Source organism: Porites lutea, chromosome 9 (genome assembly GCF_958299795.1).
Source record: "Porites lutea chromosome 9, jaPorLute2.1, whole genome shotgun sequence".
Taxonomy (NCBI): domain Eukaryota; kingdom Metazoa; phylum Cnidaria; class Anthozoa; order Scleractinia; family Poritidae; genus Porites; species Porites lutea.
In genome coordinates this window covers 19,882,549-19,901,016 of record NC_133209.1, presented here as the reverse complement: position 1 = coordinate 19,901,016, position 18,468 = coordinate 19,882,549, and the positions used below count along the sequence as shown (strand labels likewise).

Sequence of the window (18,468 nt, the reverse complement as noted above, 5' to 3'; positions counted from 1 at the left end):
CAAAGTGAACACCCTTCCCAGACGTAATAAATACATAAACAAATAAATAAATAAACGCATTTGTGTTTCTTTCATGTTGTTTTTGTTGTTTTTTAGCCAGCCCGAGCTTATTTAGGTCGTTTTTTCTGGAGCAATAAATGTTTCTTTAATCTCCTTTTAACCCAAGAATAAGAGCCCAAATCTAGACTGGTTCGCTCATGTAAGAATAATGTCACTTGATGATCTGTTAATATCATAATTATCGTTATTTCTATTTCTTTTCGTTTGCATTCTACGTACCTTTTGCAATAGTGTAAATAATCATAGTCACGCTAGTAAAGGTTATTGTTGTTCGTTCCTAGATGTTTTTACGTGAACGCTCATTCTAAGTTGTAATTAGCCAAAAGTTCACATTCCATTAGTTTAATTCTTTACTAACCACTATCTTTATTCATTGCTCTTTATTTACAACAATTGTTCTGTTCTTCCTTAGTTTCGTTTTATTCTGCTAGTTACAAACAATCAAAAGCAATAAATACTTAATAAAATATTAACTTATCAATCCATTATTATACACAGATCAAAAACTCAAGTTTTTCTAGAACTATTCAGGACATGTACTACCTTTTAAAAATGTTTAGCTAAGCTTAAATACGTCGCAATAAAAATTCTAGTCATTAAAAACGAGCAAAAATGGACTTTGTAACATTCTAATAGAATTTTAAAAGCTCTTTTGAGAATGTCCTTTGATAGAAGTGGTCTATAAGACCTACTGCTTTACCCATAAGATAGTAAAATTCTTCAGTAGCAGCACGAGCTAATGAAACAGCTCCACGTACAATAAGTTTTAAGAAGTGACTCATTGAGAATACAAAACATTTTAACTGATGTCAAATTTACATACAGAGGAAAGTCCATGATTATGAGGAAGTTCACCGATTTTTGAAACTTGCATGCAACCCCACAGTAGTCGTCAACATGATTGACATGACTACCCAACGAGAGTCTGAACAAACAGCTCAGCTTATATACAAAAAAAGTGTTCAAAGTGTGTAAAAAAATGTGCGACTAAACCTCCTAAAAGAACGGTAATGTGGGATTAGGGTATTCTCCGTGGACGCTATAGGGCGGGAAATGCGGGGTTTCTAGCGTGCCCACGGGTTTCGGCGAAGCAAACGTTGGTGAAAGCACGTTGGGCAGATGCTGTTGGTGGCGATAGGCACTTAGGACTCCTGTGAAAGGCAGTCTTGGAATTGTGGGTGACGGAGGCGGAAGACAACCTGGGCAAAAATAAAAACAAAATATCAGTTTGCTAAACGTATAGCAAACAAGTAGAGGAAACCACTAAGTTTGTGTGCCCTCACAGGTTAAGACAATTAGGCCTTAAGAAAGAAACCGAGAAAAAGGGGCTGACTGGTTTTGTGCCAGACAACCTCATTAGGTTTTTGTATCGGTTCTCCTTTACGTTGATAATTTGTCTTTGAATTACAATGCCCCCGCTGACAAATATGGTAGTACTGACCACGAGAAAAAGCGACTAAAAACAACGGCTTAAAACCTACTCCTTTTACCATATAAGGGAACTTTGATTTCTTGACCACCTGTGACGGAGTTGAGTTATCTGGTTCTCCTAGTTTATTTGTTAAATATTTCCATTTACGCATCTTTATTCGCTATTGAACTTGAGAAACTAACTATGAATGACGATATTAGAGCTTCGTGTCCAACAATGTCTCCCAAGAATGTATCAAACGTTACAAACAACAAAAATGAATTTTGAAAATCTGTTAGGCCAACAAGTTTTAAACACCACAATTGCAATCCGTTTCAATCCTCCTCAAGTTTATCCATCGGTGCCTACTTTCGTATTTGCTGTGTTATTTTCATCTTCTTTTCTTAAGTTTTGAGCAGTTATTCAGTCTATGTTCCAGTCAGTTTTGTAACTGTATGAATTTTGAAAAGTATCGTGACAGAGACCCTTTAAGCCTACATTTGACGCCAATAATGATGAAAATACGGATTCTATAAGCAAGGGGTTTTGCGGAGTGAAAAACTTTGATAAAAACGATAAATGAAGAGGTAGAGAACACTTTTCCGCTCAGTGAAAGCGATTTTTCCCCAGCGCCGGACAGTAGATTGCACACTTGTTTCGTTTTGCGTTTAAATAGTCGTTGGTTTGTCTCTAGAGTCAAGAAAAACTACAATTTAGTGAGCAAAACAACAAATCGGCTGCACCGACGTGCATCACACGCACTTTCCGGTTCACTTCTTTGCTGTCTTCTGCACAAATTCGACGTTCACGTTTCTTATTCAAGGCTTCTCTGAATTAGCAAAAACGGAAAGACATATTTTCGTTTTTATATCTGAATTCGATCCCTTGGATTAACTTCCAGGAATATTCGCCAGTAAATTGCCAATTAAAGTTAAATAAATCTTAACAAGCTGCAAAAGAAAGCGGAGAGTTCATTGCTTTTTCACTGACGTCGTCCTCGTAGGTGTTTTAAGTCAGTATCCAATCATGGAGAGACGGAGATGCCTTTATCTCTCGGATCTGAAAGTTGCTATTCAAACGAGACTACCTTTTCAGGACGGTTGTATGCTGCTTAGTCGTCTGAACTGTCTAGTAAAGTGATCATCGAAAACAGTTCGATCAGTCATCCTCGACGATCAAGTGTACACTTGAGATGTGGACTGACTTCTATTAGCTGTTTTTGATTCCTTCGGCTGCATTTTTTCATAGTGTGAAACGTTTGAGTATTCACCTCGAGCAATTCAGGATCTTGTTCAAATCTTTTCTGTACATGTAGGCGGACTGCTTATACATCAGCAGTTACATATATGTACATGAGGGCCAACTGAATTTTAAGAACCACTGTTAGATTATTTAAGACGCGTCTCTAGGCGTCGCTCTGACTCTCTCAGGATGGTTTTTATTAACCGAATAATTTTAAGACAGAAAACGGCATGATTATAAAAAAACAAGCACCTTCGCTACGATTTTTTTCATTTAATTTGACCCTGAAGGGAAATTGAAAAAAAATATCACTGTCCCTTTAATAATTCTTATCTTAGTATTCCCATGCTCAAGGATTTAATATTATCATTAAAAATCATCATTTAATCCACGCATGTGATAATTTTCTCAAAAAAGTAACTCTTGTAAACTCCATTTAATGGAAGCGCGAGAATCAGTTGACCTATTCCATTTGACAGTCAAGCACCATTAGAGTATCTTCCATCACTTCGTTAAAGAAACTTTGATGTTAAAAACAGACTGTCAAGAGGTTTACGGTCATGCACCACCAACACCACTACCACAAACAATAAAAACTACAACAACAACAATATGGAAATACAGGAGGACATGTCCTTTGAGATCGGCAGGCGCTGAATAATTCGGGTACTCGTCGATATTTACAGCGTAAGTAGCTTGGACAATCGAGATAGGTGATACAGGGTACGGAATTGCTGGATTACTGATTGAATCGTTCTACCACACATCGCTTATGGCTTAAAGAGTAGACCGACTTAGAAGACCCGACATAATATAAAGAGATTGCGGTGAAAGAAAAGATCATCTATTTGCTACAAGATAACGCTTGACGCCACCCATACGGTTCTTTCAGTTTATTCCTCGAAGGCGACAAAAAAAGCAATAAAATGCACTTTTCGACCAGAGACAAAGGGGTTGTTTAAGCAAGTGAACTTGCAAATATCAGACAACCTTCCTATACTTTTAAGTGTCCAAACTTGATACTTACCTGATTGAAAGAAAGGCGCTTTGTCTTGAGGTCTACAGCCAATCTTGGGTAAATGGTATCTGCTGTTTACGCCTAGTTGTGGTAAAAGTGGAAAAGGAACAGAGGAAAATAATGGATCGGGAACTATCGTCTGTGAATGGCCGTCTTGAAGACAATCCCTAAAGGAAAATGAACCCAGCATTATAACTACATCAGTTTAAAATTCCAGCGCCAGAAAAATCCGGTGAACAACTGATGCTAATTAGTGGACCAAAAAAGGCATGGCGATGTGCATCCCTCTTTTGGCAAAACCCAGTGAAACCTTGTGAATTAGTGAAACATCAAAACATAAAAGGCTTGTTGGTTCCCTCCTTCGTTTGTGTTTTCGAAAATACTGATAACGAAATTTTTTAATGAAAGAAAAAAGACTAGGAAAGTGACCTAGTTTTTGCAGAATTACGATTATACTAGATTTGATGGAATTGGCGTGCCGGTTATGCCTTGATTATTACACTGAAGAGTATCCATTGATCCCTTGGACAGTTTTCCCTTGATCTTAGAAACCCTTTACGAAATATATGGAAAAACAATGACTGGCCATTATCAGATTTAATCAAGACATTCAGCCAGTCATAAAATGAATTTGGCGTCTCTGAAGTCTTCAGAGAAGCACGAATTCGGGTAACTGTCTCGTTTCTTTTTTCTTCATTTTCTTTTCTTTTCTTCTTTTTTTTCTCTTTCTCTGTTAATTGTCTACCTGTTATAAAAATACCGGCTTAACATGCTTGGTAGCTTACTATTTCAAATTTGCTTTCAAAGTAGAAACTCGGGCTCGAGTATTAAGCAAAATGTACACACCTTTCTACTGGAATGAGACGTGATGAGTCCCGGAAACCTTTCGCAAATGGATTGCTGTCTATTTTTAATCGTGTGATCTGCAAAAACGGAAAACACACAGAACTGCAGCAATTGTTAAACGGGGAGTCAGGGAGCCTGGAGGCTCACTCTAAGGACGATTTCAGGGATATTGAGATCGCGTTTCGTATCCGCCTGAAGAACATCTGAGTTTTTTAATAGCTACATCCGATCAGTATCCAACACTGTTGGCTAGTTTAAATTATAGTCCGATTTGTTTTCTGCAAAATAAATACATGAATGCTCCTTTTATGTACGACTGCAAGAACAACATAATCAGATCAATCGTTCTTGTTCAATAAAAGCGATTTAGTTTTTCTGAATTAAAGCACCGATTCCTCTATAGCTTGTTTCGGAGCATAACCTGCAAGAAAAACGTATCTCTAGAATTGCATGTGTTTGTCCTAATTAAATTCTAATTCAATTAAGGTAAACCTTGGAGTATAAACGTCTTGTAAAAGTAACTTATGTTAGGTTATCTGTTTAACTTGCTTCGAAAAAAGAGCGGAAACAAATCGGTAGGTGTAAAGTAAGGTTTAATGTTGAAGGAAAAATGGCTTATTTGAAAGGAAGAGGACTTAAGACTTAGAAACAAAGGAAACTTACCAACTGGTTTTGGTATGCTGTTACTCCAATGAAATTCGTTTCCGAAAAGGTGAACGTTTTCATCTCCTCTGACTTGAGATTAATTACAGAGGCTGTGTGGTCACGTTTACGAATTATGTGCACTCTAGGCTGATACTTGTGCATGGAGTTTAGAATAAGCTGTAATATCAAAGAAAGAAGAACTCAAAAGAACGAAGGACCTAAGTCAGGCAAACAGTTACTAGCGGGAAGTATGGTACAACTGTCGGCAGAGGAAGTCGGTATCCTTGCATATCGGCTTTTTCACCAAGCCTCGACTTGTTGGATGATCTGAAATAAATGCCTTATCAGAACTCCTTTGCTTAGCTGCAAAATCTTATAAAGGAAAACTGGATAAAACTGAGATGAGCAAATGCGTGAATTTGCAGTGTTCTTACTATGTTGCATGACAATTGACGCTTTCAGCTGTTCTCCCCATGGGGCGAGCAAAACGTTATCAAAACAGTGTTTTGGCCTTCGATAGAAGCTTGAAGTCCATAAGGAAAGGACAAAAATAAGGAGAAGTTACTGAGAAAGTAAATGCGATTATTAACAGGAAAGTAAACGCGATTTCCACGAAGGTATTAAAGGTGAAAAACTTAGAGAGGGGCAGAGGGAGAGAGCGCAAAACTGAATCCAAACTCTGATGATTTCCTGAAAAGTACAAGTGGCATTATTAGCACTAACTTACATGGCCGTTGCGATCGGCTTCGTTGTTGGTCAGTTTGACTTTCTCAAATGATATAATCTGCTTTAGAAGCTGCTCGCCGGTAAAAGGTGAATCTGGATGCATATACAGTCTCACAGGGGCTGGCGGATCGGCTTTACCGGCTACAAGCCAAGTTGAACGGTGGTAGGCGTATCTGTAGCGTTTGTCGTCAACAGGTACTATATCCATGAGGACCATGTAATTTGCTTTAGGATCGACACCATTCACGGAAATTCGCAGAGTGGGAAACATACGTCTAGAAAAAGAAACTGTCAAATTAAGAATGCTTCTAGGGAAAAACGTACCTTAAAAACATCCTAGTTATGCGTGCGGGCAAATTTTCGTGCTTCTGGCAAATGAAATCATCAAGAATCCGTCTTCGCCCATCAGTTATCGGGTGACAAATCAGAATTTTCCGCTCTGTAGCTTATTTGCGCGAATGAGCCAATTTACACGAATGTTGTTTCTGTTTATGCATAAGTAAAGAAACTGTTTATAAAACAGTTTCTTATCTTTTTAACAACTTTGATTTCCGGGACCGTTTTATTAGTGGTTAGCGCTTGGATATTAGTTGATGGCACGGTGTTAAATGCAACGATTTTTCCTCTTAGAGTGTCAGCAGCATTCCAGTATAAGTAAACTACTGTTTCACCTTCCCGCTTTGGTAATGATCATTTCAGTCCCCAATTCACTGAAACGTTCCCACAACTCTTTCCCTTCTAGTTCCACTGTGATGTTTCTTAAATCATCCTTAGGCGGCTTCTCGAGCACTTCGTTGTCTTCGTCATCGGTGGCAACGTCGGTCGATGACATAGACTTCATTTTCTTGGCTGGTGGTTGTTCCACACAGTCGCTATCCGAAGCACTTCCTCTGAATTTCGGCGATAGACTTGGGTCTAAATTTAGAAATACAATTCAACGTGGTCACCTATTGCTGAAAAAATCACCTTGTTACTGCGGGTGATTTGAATCCCGCTCACTGAATGCGCAAATTCGCCCCCAATTCTAGCTGCTACATTTCCTAAAGGATGACTCAGTTGATAAATGTACCAAAAATACTTAAATGAATTTCAGTATGTTGGCATCGTCAGTCTTACCATCTCTAGATGATATGAGAGAGGCAATAGAGAAAGCATTAGCTTTCGTTGAGAGTGAAGAGTCCATAACGCGTTGTTGTGCACTGTTTAGAATCTTGAGTCGTTTGTGGTAGCCTGTTCACGCAAGCTGCTAAGTTCTTTGGCAAACAGGCAATAAACAGCAATTAATACTTTGATGACAGTCGTGGTATTTCTCAATGGGGCAAAGCACTGGGTCGAGACCCTAGCCTAGAATAGAACGTCAAATGCCACTCATCTTGACACTCAACACATCACATACGGAACTGATTTGAATTCAGGAAGGCTATCGGTCAAGAAAATGAACCGTTTACTCGATTTTATTGTCAACACGTTGTCTGGCAAAAGTCGACATCGACGCTCCATTTGAATAAGATTTGGGCACGTTATCGTTTTTGCTCGCTTTACCTGTGGTTTCATTTACGGCCCTCAATATTCCTCCTCTAAAAAGCATGATTTCCTTGCCTGTTACCACTCAACCTGCTTTTCTGCTTTGAATTTGCGAACTTTTACTTCTGCAGGAAAGGTCTGTGGTAAGCGTGGGTGAGAGCCAAGATAAGTCTTTCCTTATTTGACGAAAGCTTATACCACCAATCAGAAATGTGGTAATCTTGTTCGTTTGAAATCTCTTGAATATATTTCCTTTTTTTTTTAAATTTCAAAGGCCACTTTCAGAAGTAACACGTATTTTTCTCTTTTTATTGTAAATATACAGATCTTCCAAAATTACTTTTGATTACTGTGGGATTTGACAGCAAGAAAAGCCATTTACTGATGCCCATTCAGAACAGGCGCTGGCCCTCTCTTAAGATAACCACTTTACACCCTTTAAATGTTTGTTTGTTTGGTATGATAGTTGACGGAAATAGGCAGCACCCCCCAGATATGTTTATTTGTTTAAGATAACGCAAGATCGGTGCAATCCTGCGCCTTTAATCCATCAATTCATACTATTTCACAAAGTAAGCGCAAATCGCCCAAATTAAATTTTACCGCTTATCAAAAATCACAAAACAGGAAAATCACACTGTTGAGAGTGTCAAGATGGCCTCGAAGTCAGGCGATTCTTTTAATTTATTTTGTTCTTTCTCGAGGAAAAACTTTGCATTTAGAAAGTGAAAATCCCAAAGTTTGTTTAAAACACAGAGACCAGAATAACTACACTTTACAACGATTGCACTATTCCCTTAAAGAATGGAAGAGGCTGATGGCTGTTGACAGGGCAAAGCAATTTTCCCACGCTGTTGACTATTTCTTATCAGAGCTGAAGAAAGCACAGAGATGCCGACGAAATCCATACAGTCCATTGAAAAGCTTTTGATTAGGTTAGCTGCTCAAGACAAAGAAACATTTCATTTATTTCGTGATGAGAACAAAGACGTTCATCAGATAGCAAGAGCTACTCGTCACATCTGGATTTGTGGGACAGACTAAAAATTGCTCCACTTCCTGAGGTGACATTGTTTATCCAAAACTTGGCCTTTTCAAGCATTTTGCGATGGAAACGCGCTCTTTAAGTAACGCATTCTTTGAATTTCTCATCGGATCTTCGCAGAGCTGTATATCATGTTAAAATACCTGAGTAATGCTCGTCGGCAAAAAAGTCACACGTCCCTCTTGACCTGTGTCAAACCAATCTTTGAGTACATGAAACCAAATACTATTTACACCACACTCTTAATTAGCTTAATATACTGATAAGAATCTAGATAAGTGTCGCATTAACATGAATAGGAACTCATTATTTCAATGAATATTAAGTTTCGGTCTGGATCTTGAACGGCGCTCACGACATGCACAAGAAACACAAATCTTTGTGGTGAAACAGTCTGCTTTTTAAAAGAAAATCTTTCCACGAAAAGGCTAACGCCAAAGCGATGCTGTTGTGAAAGCTCATTTTGAAGCCATAGTGCCCACTGCGCTTGACCGAAAAACTGCTATGCGGTCGGTCCGAAATCTGCGAGGAACATGATGCGTTTTAAAAATGGCTTTCTTCGCCTAAAGCATTCGAGGGGTGTAAACTATCGCCATATGAATTCAAAGGGATAGACACCTCTTCGTCGTCTATCAACGCTCAATTAAGCTGCTTATTTATCGATCTTACCATGTTTTCAAGACAAGGGATGTGAAACGCCCGTAACGAGCCTACCCTGTGCATGCACTCGGAGTTATTACACAATTAAGTGAAATGTAAAGGTCGGATCGGTCGGATCAACAGTATCAACTGACCAGAACATTTTGAAGTCTTTCATCCATGAATATTTCACGATATCAGATCATGATTTCAAAACTCTTCAGATTTGCTATTTCAATAAACATATTAAAAAACATCAAATGAAGGCCTTTTAACGAGGTGATGGAAATGGCGAGTTATACAAATATAAACAATGCTTAGCAAAGGGAACTGTCATGCTGATGGCAACTGTGCATCATCAGCCATTTACAATAGTGTATGAAATAATAAGAAAAGTAGAAAAGTTGTTAATATTTTTATTATTATTCATTATATAATAATATTTTCTGCACGTCAAAGGATCATAATAAGTTTGCAACTTACATCAAGATACCCGTCGTTGCCTCCAGGTAAATGTATATTTGGTTTATCGTTCAGCTGATTGCTTTTGAAAACATCTTAAAAGCTTTATCAACAAGTCGAACTGCATGATCTGTAACACAGATAGCAGATAATTTGGCAACGATTTGTTGAGAGATTCAAACTGAAGTACCCTTTCGCTCCGCCATCCATTCATGTAGTAAACGTTTTTGTTGTTGGTTTGCTTTATCAGTCTAAACCACATCTCTTCGAAAGCGCATGTGGGTAACGATTTTTGTGTTAAGTAAAAAAAAAATGTCTGTAAAAGCACCTCTATCTAGTTTGTAACCGTTTTCAAGCGGACGGGGTAATTGTTGAGCCTAAGAGTTACTACTGCTACAAATACAAATAATAATAGTAATGAAAATAATAATAATAATAATAATAATAATAATAATAATAATAATAATAATAATAATAATAATAATCTAAAACAACAAATACTGCTACTACTACTAACACTACTGAATAATAATAATAATAATAATAATAATAATAATAATAACAACAACAACAACAGACGAAGAAGCAGCAATAGAAAACAAAACTAATAAGGCACTGGGGGAAGAAAATAAAATAAAGTAAGATAAAAAGAGAGAGAGGTTAATCAAAAATAGAACACAAACAGCGCGGACAAGCCGGTCATAAGTATTGTGAACTTTTGCATTTTTATATAAAGTTGACGTTTGCTACATACATTTTCAAAAGTGATCAAAGAGACGGTTACAGATTTATACATGACAAAACTATTTATACAAAATTGACAAGATTAACGGCTACGATGGCCCAGGAACAAACGCCTTTATGACAATGAGAGAAGTGTTTAAGAAACTGAAAGAAAAAGGTTAGAACGTTCCAGAGGCGACAGCAATGAAGGAGGCCAGGAATCACCAAAACTTGATTGGGATCTCACCTGAGTAAATGATCAAAGTTTCATAACCCAATTTCATGTCTACATGTATTCAAAAACAACAGCGGACGTCATAGCGGTCATTGGTTTGCATGAACGAAAGCTTTTCCTTCTACTGAGAACCACTGATAAATTTCTTTTTTGATGTCTATTCTGCATTATGCATGTTCATTCCAGCCGTTTGCGATGCATAAACAAGACCACAGGTATATAGGTATCATAGAACATATATTAAATAACTGTCCAAAAATGAATATAATTATCATGAGCAAAGGCGTGTGTTGAATTGATAAATTATTTGGCAAGTGTTTTAAGTGGAAAGAGTGTGTTAACAGGAAAATGAACTTCCCGGAAAGAAGTTTTTAACCATTTTGTCATGAATTGATAACCATATTTGGGAATCCAAAGACTGACAAGTTTTATAAGACTGTAGGAGGTTGAATACGGTGTTTTTATTATCCTCACCATGACAAATTTCACAAGAGACTCCAAAATTAGGTTACTAACGTTTAGTGTAAATAAACCAACAAAGAAACCATAGACCCTAGATTTAGCAGTGAGGTATCTAACATATAACAACGCCTTTCACTGTAGACTGACTGAGTTTGTAAGCACAATTCTTCCAATCTGCACTCTATGTCCCTGGGTATTCTTCAACCTCGTTTCCACAGCTTTATCCTTGGGAACGAGGTTGGATATTCTTTTCATCTGTACTGCCGACCTTGGGAATTCATTGATGCCAAACGTCGCATCTTTACAATTTCAAAACGAGGCTTGGTGGCAGGTTTTGTCGTCTGACGTAAACTCATGCAGGCCTACATGAGTTGGATATTAAGAAAGGTGTGAACGCATGTTTGTTTACAAAAGCGTCATTTAAACGGATATTGACTGGTCATGGGGCTGGTCGTTAGCGCCCAGGATCAGTACACCGCGAAACCACCAGGTTAACCATTTTTCCTGTGATCACGGTGTTTCTTCACTGACTTAACGACAGTCGCTAAATATATATACATATATACATATATATCTGAACAATTTGGGTCAACAGTGTAGTGTAATGCGCCCCTTCTTAATAATAATAATAATAATAATCACTTTTAGTCAGTTAGCAGTTATACATGTGGACATGGGACACAATGCAAAAGCACATCTATTTATAACTATCACTGTAACATCCTTTAGGCTTGCTTTATAAATGATTATCTGGTCGGCCAAAGCGATTATCATTTATCATGCTCCACGAGTTTCCGCCGCCCAGATAGATCAGAGAAGAAATAGTCACGCCAGCTAATGCGCCGCCTCTCAACGCCAACGCAACTCTTAAGCCTGCACTGTTTAACTCCGAAACACAATTTTCCAGTAAAAATCCAGAAGTTTTGAATTTTACATTTTTTACTCCTATGGAACAAAAGCATGTTCGTATGCTCTTAGTAAGCGTCGATCGAAGGAGGAGGAACAACAGGAATTTCCAAAAGCTATTGTTTTTCAAGTCATGTTGGCGTGTAATAATTTTGTCTTCCCTTCTCCGCCGCTGTTCAACACACCGGACGTGAATTTGCTCGGTGATCGGCTTATCGCAGCTTATGGAACTTTGGAACGTATGGCTTGACTGTTTGGGCTGGTTATTGTAAATCCACAAGGGGGTTTTCCTTTTGCAATATACACCTTTAAAGGACACCCATTGCGATTTCGCAAAATCTTGAAGTGGTGGTCCTTTTGATGTTCTGTTGCTACTGTTTGCATGTAGAAGTTCCTAACACGAGAAACTACTTCTCTTTTCTTCGATCGTCACTGTAAGCTACCAACTGATATCTCTGTACCTTTTCAAGTTAATCAGCTGACCGATCCGAACTCTTGGCCTCAAAACCGATTATCAACATTTTTTTTTCTTTTAGCAATCGAGTGATAATTAGCAAAGTATAATCCTCAAGAACGAAAGGTGGGGCTCTGCCCTAAGATTAAAATGGAAAGAAAACAGTACAGAGAGGGGCGTTACACGCCAAGTGGTAAACGTGATTTGTATGCATGTATTCACGTATCCTAAAATTGTTTATTGATATGTTGTCTAAATATATAAATGCAATTAGTGATGGACATCGTTTTTGATACTTCCATGGTAAATTTTGTGTTCGCAGTTTATAAATCAGAATCACTTCAAACGATTACTTTAGACAAATTGAATTGCTGGCAACATGTCTTTGGGCGATAATCGATAATATTATGATTTCAACGTTTGACCATAAATAAATAAATTATTACATAACCCTTTAAACACCCCGGTTAAAGGAGCTAGATTATATATTATATGGTCCTCAGTCGAGCATTAATGACAAACAATAAAATACTTCATTTTCACCACTTTTTGTTCATTTTTTCTTTCGTTTTGTTCTGTTTAGTTTTGAAGACTGCCAAAGTTTTATCCTTGGCATACAACACCTGTATGTCGCCAACGTTCAGATCAAACAAGACAACTTGCAGGAATTGATAAAAACCCTTCATATAGATACAGTCACGCACCAAATATGGTACTTCATGGCAAAAAACACGGAACAATATCAATTAAAGAGGTTTGCATTTTCTAGTCGAAAAAAGGAAACGGCATCCACGTTATTCCAACAGGACACAATCTAGTACTGTGACATAATAAAGTGTTTTCATTATCGAATGGAAATTTTCCGTATTGTTATGTAGCGTAAAAAAGAAGACAAAGAAATAACTTCGAGACTGAACTCCTGCATTCTTATAGAACTTGAGGGTCAAAGTATTTCCTGAAGAACCTTTCTTGAACATTCTAAAGGAGGCTTTCTCAAATATCTGGTAATCAATACCACCAGGACCTTTACAGTAATTTTCAATGCTCGTACTACATTTAAAATCACAGAAGAGTACATATTGTTCGTTTGATTTACATCCACCTAGATTTCAACGTCATCATTTTGGAATAAGGCTTATGGGACTTCATTTTAGTTGCATTGTAATTTGTTCAATAACGATTCAGCCAGTTCTTCATATTGAGGTGACTAACTTTATGTTCCTCTAAGTGAAAGGAGAATGGGACATTTTTGTCTGATTCTATAACGGTGAGGTGGCGCTGACAAGAGAATCTCCACCGTCCTCGACTGCATTGCAAATACGTATGTTCACCCTCCACACATAATTGTGAAGATTATAGAGAACTGATGATCTCTTCAGTTTCTGGCCAACAAAACTCATTGGAGGCGAGTTAACCTTTGTCATATTTATTATCAACTTCATTGTTCCAAGTAAAATCAGTTTCATGCGAATGATCCATAGGGATTCCGCAACGATGTAGAATGGTTGTTACATGTATATATTCCTTCCTTAATGAGATTCTTAAGTAAATGGAATGCTAAATCGTATTGACTTTCAACCCAGAATGAAGATGTTACTACTAGGTACTAGAACATTCGATTACTTATTTCATTGTATTGTTTCCTTGTCGTGGGAGGAAGACGGTCAAACTATAAGGTTCCTATAGTAAAACAAAACAAATCAAAATCAAAGCAGGATCTTCTCTACGTAAATCAGTCATGTCTTGCATTTTCATGTCCCCTATATAACCCGCATTACTCCCTTTAGTCTAACGAGATTTGTAGAGATCATTGTCGAAGGTCTTTACTAAACTAACACCTTCTGACGAAGTGATCTTTTCAGGATCTTTTTTAAGAAGTGAAGAGCTAAACGCAAGAAACTTAAGACCTAAATTGCTGCAACGAGATCAAACGATGACTCAACACATTTGGCATATTTATTTCGCGTGTTTCAGTATATGTGCATCATTTGCTCTTGGTTTAAGACGTGTAGTTCCACAAGAAAATGAGGAATCGGTACAGTTCAATGCTTAAACGTTGTAAAACCACGTACGGATGGTTGCCTTTACGGTACATTTTAAGGACATCTCACTGTATTAAATCTAAGACGAATTCAGACGGCGGACGTACGAAAAAGCTTATCTTTTAATATCATACAACTAAAAAGAGTTCAGTAGTAATGTTAATATATTTAAACTGCTATGTTCGTTTCAAGATCACCTTTGAATTACCAACTGAGCAGCCTATTACCGGGTGACATTAAAAACAGCCTTGAATTGTGATGGCCAAGCAGGCAGTCAATATTGTTCCATATCAACTTCAATTCAGCTTATCATAGGATCTCAGTCCTGTGCCTCTGTCATCATGCTCTATACCAACCAGTCCAAGGTTATCACTTGCCTTAGGGTTCAAAGCCAAGAAATAGAGGATCGCGACTATTACTGAAGAAAACGACAAAAGGACATAGAGGTTTACATTGTGCCTTCGAATCTGTTGACAATTTTATTAATAGCTTATACCCGAAAGATATCCTGCTGCAAAGTTAAGAAGGATCAAATTGCCAGACAATTTCTTGTCATTTATGTTAACTCAGTTTTTACGGGAAAGTCATCACAAACATGAACGAACGTAGTTAAAAGATACGGGATGAAAAACCTCGAGAATGTACTGCTTCTAAACCTTGTTCAAACCTTGCCTCATTCTCAAGCATTCCAAGAGTTTAAAGAACAAATTAAACCTACCAAAGGCAAAAATAAACTCTCAGTCAGCACGGAAACCGTTTCAAGAGGACTCGTCGATCTTTGTTACAAAAGCTATTTGTTTACTTTTACTATGTTTCCATATCATACTTTGTCATGCACTTAAAGTTACGCTGGTCAAACTTACGGGAGCAAACACTACCTGAGAGACCCACCTGAAAACCTGAATGAGACGAACTGCACTCAACAAAATAATTCTCGAAATTGGTTTAAATCAAAAAAAGCGATTGACCACCTCGCTGTGAAGATAAGAAAGGACATCTCGAGATATTGTGGCAATTTCAAAGACCTCAATCAACAGGCAACTATCGAAGCTAAAATTGATTGTCCATTCCTTATTAAAGCATTATTGCTGAGCTATACCTGATGATAGCAAATGCTGAAAGTCAGAGAACCTGGCAAAGAATGTGCTTCTATTGTTAAGATAGCAAAGCTGACAGCAGGCAGTAGCTTTTAAAACATAGGCGAAAACAGAAATTATTACCTCAATAGCGCACGACAAACTAGTTACCAGAAAGTCGCTGAAGCACTGTCTTTTGCTTGATTTATGCTTCATGCATCGCCCCATGATAGCTATTTAACTGTATAGTATTTTATGTCACACTGTTGATGTGGACAGTCGGAAATAATTAACAGAAGTGGAGATGAATGACGAATACACAAAATCATAAGTACTGAATAGCAACCTTGAATGTCAGAAAGAGTTTGATTGTAGTTGTGAATAATGGAAGTACCAGAGGCATCATATCGAACGAGGTTTACTTACAGCTTCTTTCAAAACGAACAGGATACCCATGTTGTGTTTTAAGAAAAAGAAACGCCGTTTTTTTAATTCTTGTCCCCTGGTTTTACAACCTATTTCCTCGTCCTCCCCTCTGAGCCGTCCCCATAACGAAAACAGTGCTGCTTATCACCAAAAGAGGGCAACCAGGGAATAAACGTCTTATTGTACTGAAATTATAGACAATTTAGTGGTGTTTTATGTTTTAACCGAGAGGAACTTTGTCAAGAGGCAGGTGAGTAGGAACCGTGCTTTTTTTTGAACCGGCAAAACATTGGTCACCTCAAGAGTATCAAACTGATAAGGCTTTCAAAAAAAAAAACAGTCGACTATTAAATCTACGCAAATTTAGTCACGAATCGGGTTCAGTGTATCAGCTAACTTATGAAAGGCCATTTTTTACTCGATAACCTACATCGAGCATGCCATTTATTTGAAATCAGAAGAATGCTACCTCGAGATCAGACCATGCACCTTCACTCCAACAGCGAAGCTCTTCAGCTCCCTTTAAGACGTCAGGCCAAATGGAATTTTGAACGACAACGATTGTCATTAAACTACTTAGAACAATTCAATCACCCAAAGTGAGTTGTAGAGGTCGTGAGTGATTGAGCTAAATCCATTTTCGGTTCACTATCGGTTAGGATCAATTTGATTTCTCTAGCGCAGAAAAATTGGTAGCTCAGTAATCCAGAGTGTGAATTGTTCCCATTTTGAAATTTTTTTTGACCTTGAATTATTTAGCATAATAGGATTCTCGCGATCACCAGGTACGTGTCCGATTTTTTCAAATCAAACTACCGATTCGGAGACATTGAAAATTAAATTAGAACAAAATTATATTTGCGTGAATATTTCCGAATCCCATCCGTTGTTGTAAGAGGCATGCAGATAAATTCTTAGCACAATAGATAAATCCCCTCTAATCTAGAGGATATAACCAATTCATTGTATGCTGGCCAAAAAAGCTATGATCCGCAGTCACGAGAACTTGACTTATGGATTTAGCGACAGTTTCCATTTTTTTTCTTTTCAAAGTATTTTCCTTTCCTTAAGAGAACCGTTTAGTCACACGTGAAGTGTTCCTTTCGTAAAAGTAATGGAAGAAAAAACCCCTGACAAAGCCACATGGTACTGTTCAAAAATACTACCAAGATAGCGCTATTTCAAAAGCAAAGCCTTAGAATCATTTTTCTACAATTTAATACTCTTCGAAAGTAAAAACTTTCCAGAAAACAACCGTAGTTAACAGGCCAAAAGAAAATACGCTGTAGAGTATCTTTTAACTGAATAAGTCAGGTGACTTTTCAGTTTTATCGACAGAGACACAAACTAAAACAACCTCATGTACAGTGGTAACCGTCACCCAGCCACACTTGGTTAGGATTTCCTCAAGCCAGACTTCAAAAAGATATAACATAATAAATTATATCTGTAACAAACGAGAAGCTAGAATTTTGCTTTGAATGGACATACTTTAATTGGTGAGTTTTGTAGTCACAGAATAAGAATGAGCGTTAAAAGTAATGCCTAATGAACTCTGTACTGTATCGAAGAGTTGGCCAGTAGCCTTCTTCATTTGCATTGTTGATTTGTTAACATGGTTGAACTATACGTGCTCGTAAGTCTATATCACGCATTGTAGAGTATTATATGCAGTAAAGATGGGAATGACTTTCCCCTTTTTATTGGTTTTAATTGAAATCATTTGTTAGCTATTTTTATTGATTATTTCAATATCCATATTTATGGTCACTCGGCTCCAAAGTTTAAGTCATCTTGTTCAGGATAACTGAAACAGCAACTCAGGGAAGTTTCAATTCAATAGGTTTCATGCGAACGGTTACTGAACTGACTGAAACATGAGGGTTAGACTGGGCTCAGAGGGCGAAAGGATTAACGGGAAATCTATACACTCAGGTTGTTTTCAAGTTGAAATCCACTGAAATCTTGGTCCCCTACAGGTAAAGACTGTACTCTTGCAGTTCACACTGAGTAGTTTTGCTACGATTAAAGAGAAAAAAGAGACGTACTATACAGTTAAATGAACAACATGAGGTATTAATAGTGTTTAGAGTTCAAAATGCTATTTGCGCAAAAAAAAAAACAAACAAACAAACAAAGAAGCAAACAAACAAAAACGGTCTAGGAATGTTGTTGCCATGAACCGCTTCTCACATGGGGTAATTTTGTCGGCATTTTTACGTTAACTTGTGTTGGACGTTGACTGTTCCTTTGTCAAATAATAACTACTTGAACCAACAAGTAAACATATCGCATTTGACCGGCACTAAACCATAAGCGGCCAAAGAAAATAATATTCGATGGCTCAATTTCACAGTTGTGAATACCAATTACTGTCTCAGACTGGATGGTCCATTTATAATGATGAATGTCTCATACATCTCATGAGCTATTACTTTTATCACTACTGGCAACTTTCAAATGTTTTTCCCCTCTGAGTCCAAGTGCCTGAATTAGAGATGCTACCCAAGGCAGTAACTACAATTA

The 18,468-nt window shown here is 37.6% G+C and overlaps 1 protein-coding gene across 1 annotated transcript; it reads right to left on the bottom strand.

Moving 5' to 3' along the window:
* Positions 1–292: 292 nt before the first annotated feature.
* Positions 293–7,261, bottom strand: LOC140947427 (T-box transcription factor TBX20-like). Its single transcript, XM_073396533.1, has 7 exons — positions 7,065–7,261; positions 6,620–6,863; positions 5,950–6,223; positions 5,241–5,399; positions 4,578–4,654; positions 3,741–3,898; positions 293–1,259 (listed from the first exon to the last, which is right to left on the bottom strand). Exons 1-7 carry the CDS (start codon positions 7,129–7,131, stop codon positions 1,057–1,059), a joined length of 1,182 nt encoding a protein of 393 aa, XP_073252634.1. The 5' UTR covers positions 7,132–7,261; the 3' UTR covers positions 293–1,056.
* Between the last annotated feature and the right edge of the window lie 11,207 nt (positions 7,262–18,468).

What these genes read in the sequence shown, in the direction of transcription:
- LOC140947427 (XM_073396533.1), bottom strand. Translation starts at nt 7,131, where the DNA reads ATGGACTCTTCACTCTCAACGAAAGCTAATGCTTTCTCTATTGCCTCT. An exon ending in TCTCATATCATCTAGAGATG is followed by an intron (nt 6,864 to 7,064) that starts GTAAGACTGACG and finishes TTCTAAATTTAG; the next exon opens with ACCCAAGTCTATCGCCGAAA. An exon ending in CGTCTCATTCCAGTAGAAAG is followed by an intron (nt 3,899 to 4,577) that starts GTGTGTACATTT and finishes ATTTTCCTTTAG; the next exon opens with GGATTGTCTTCAAGACGGCC.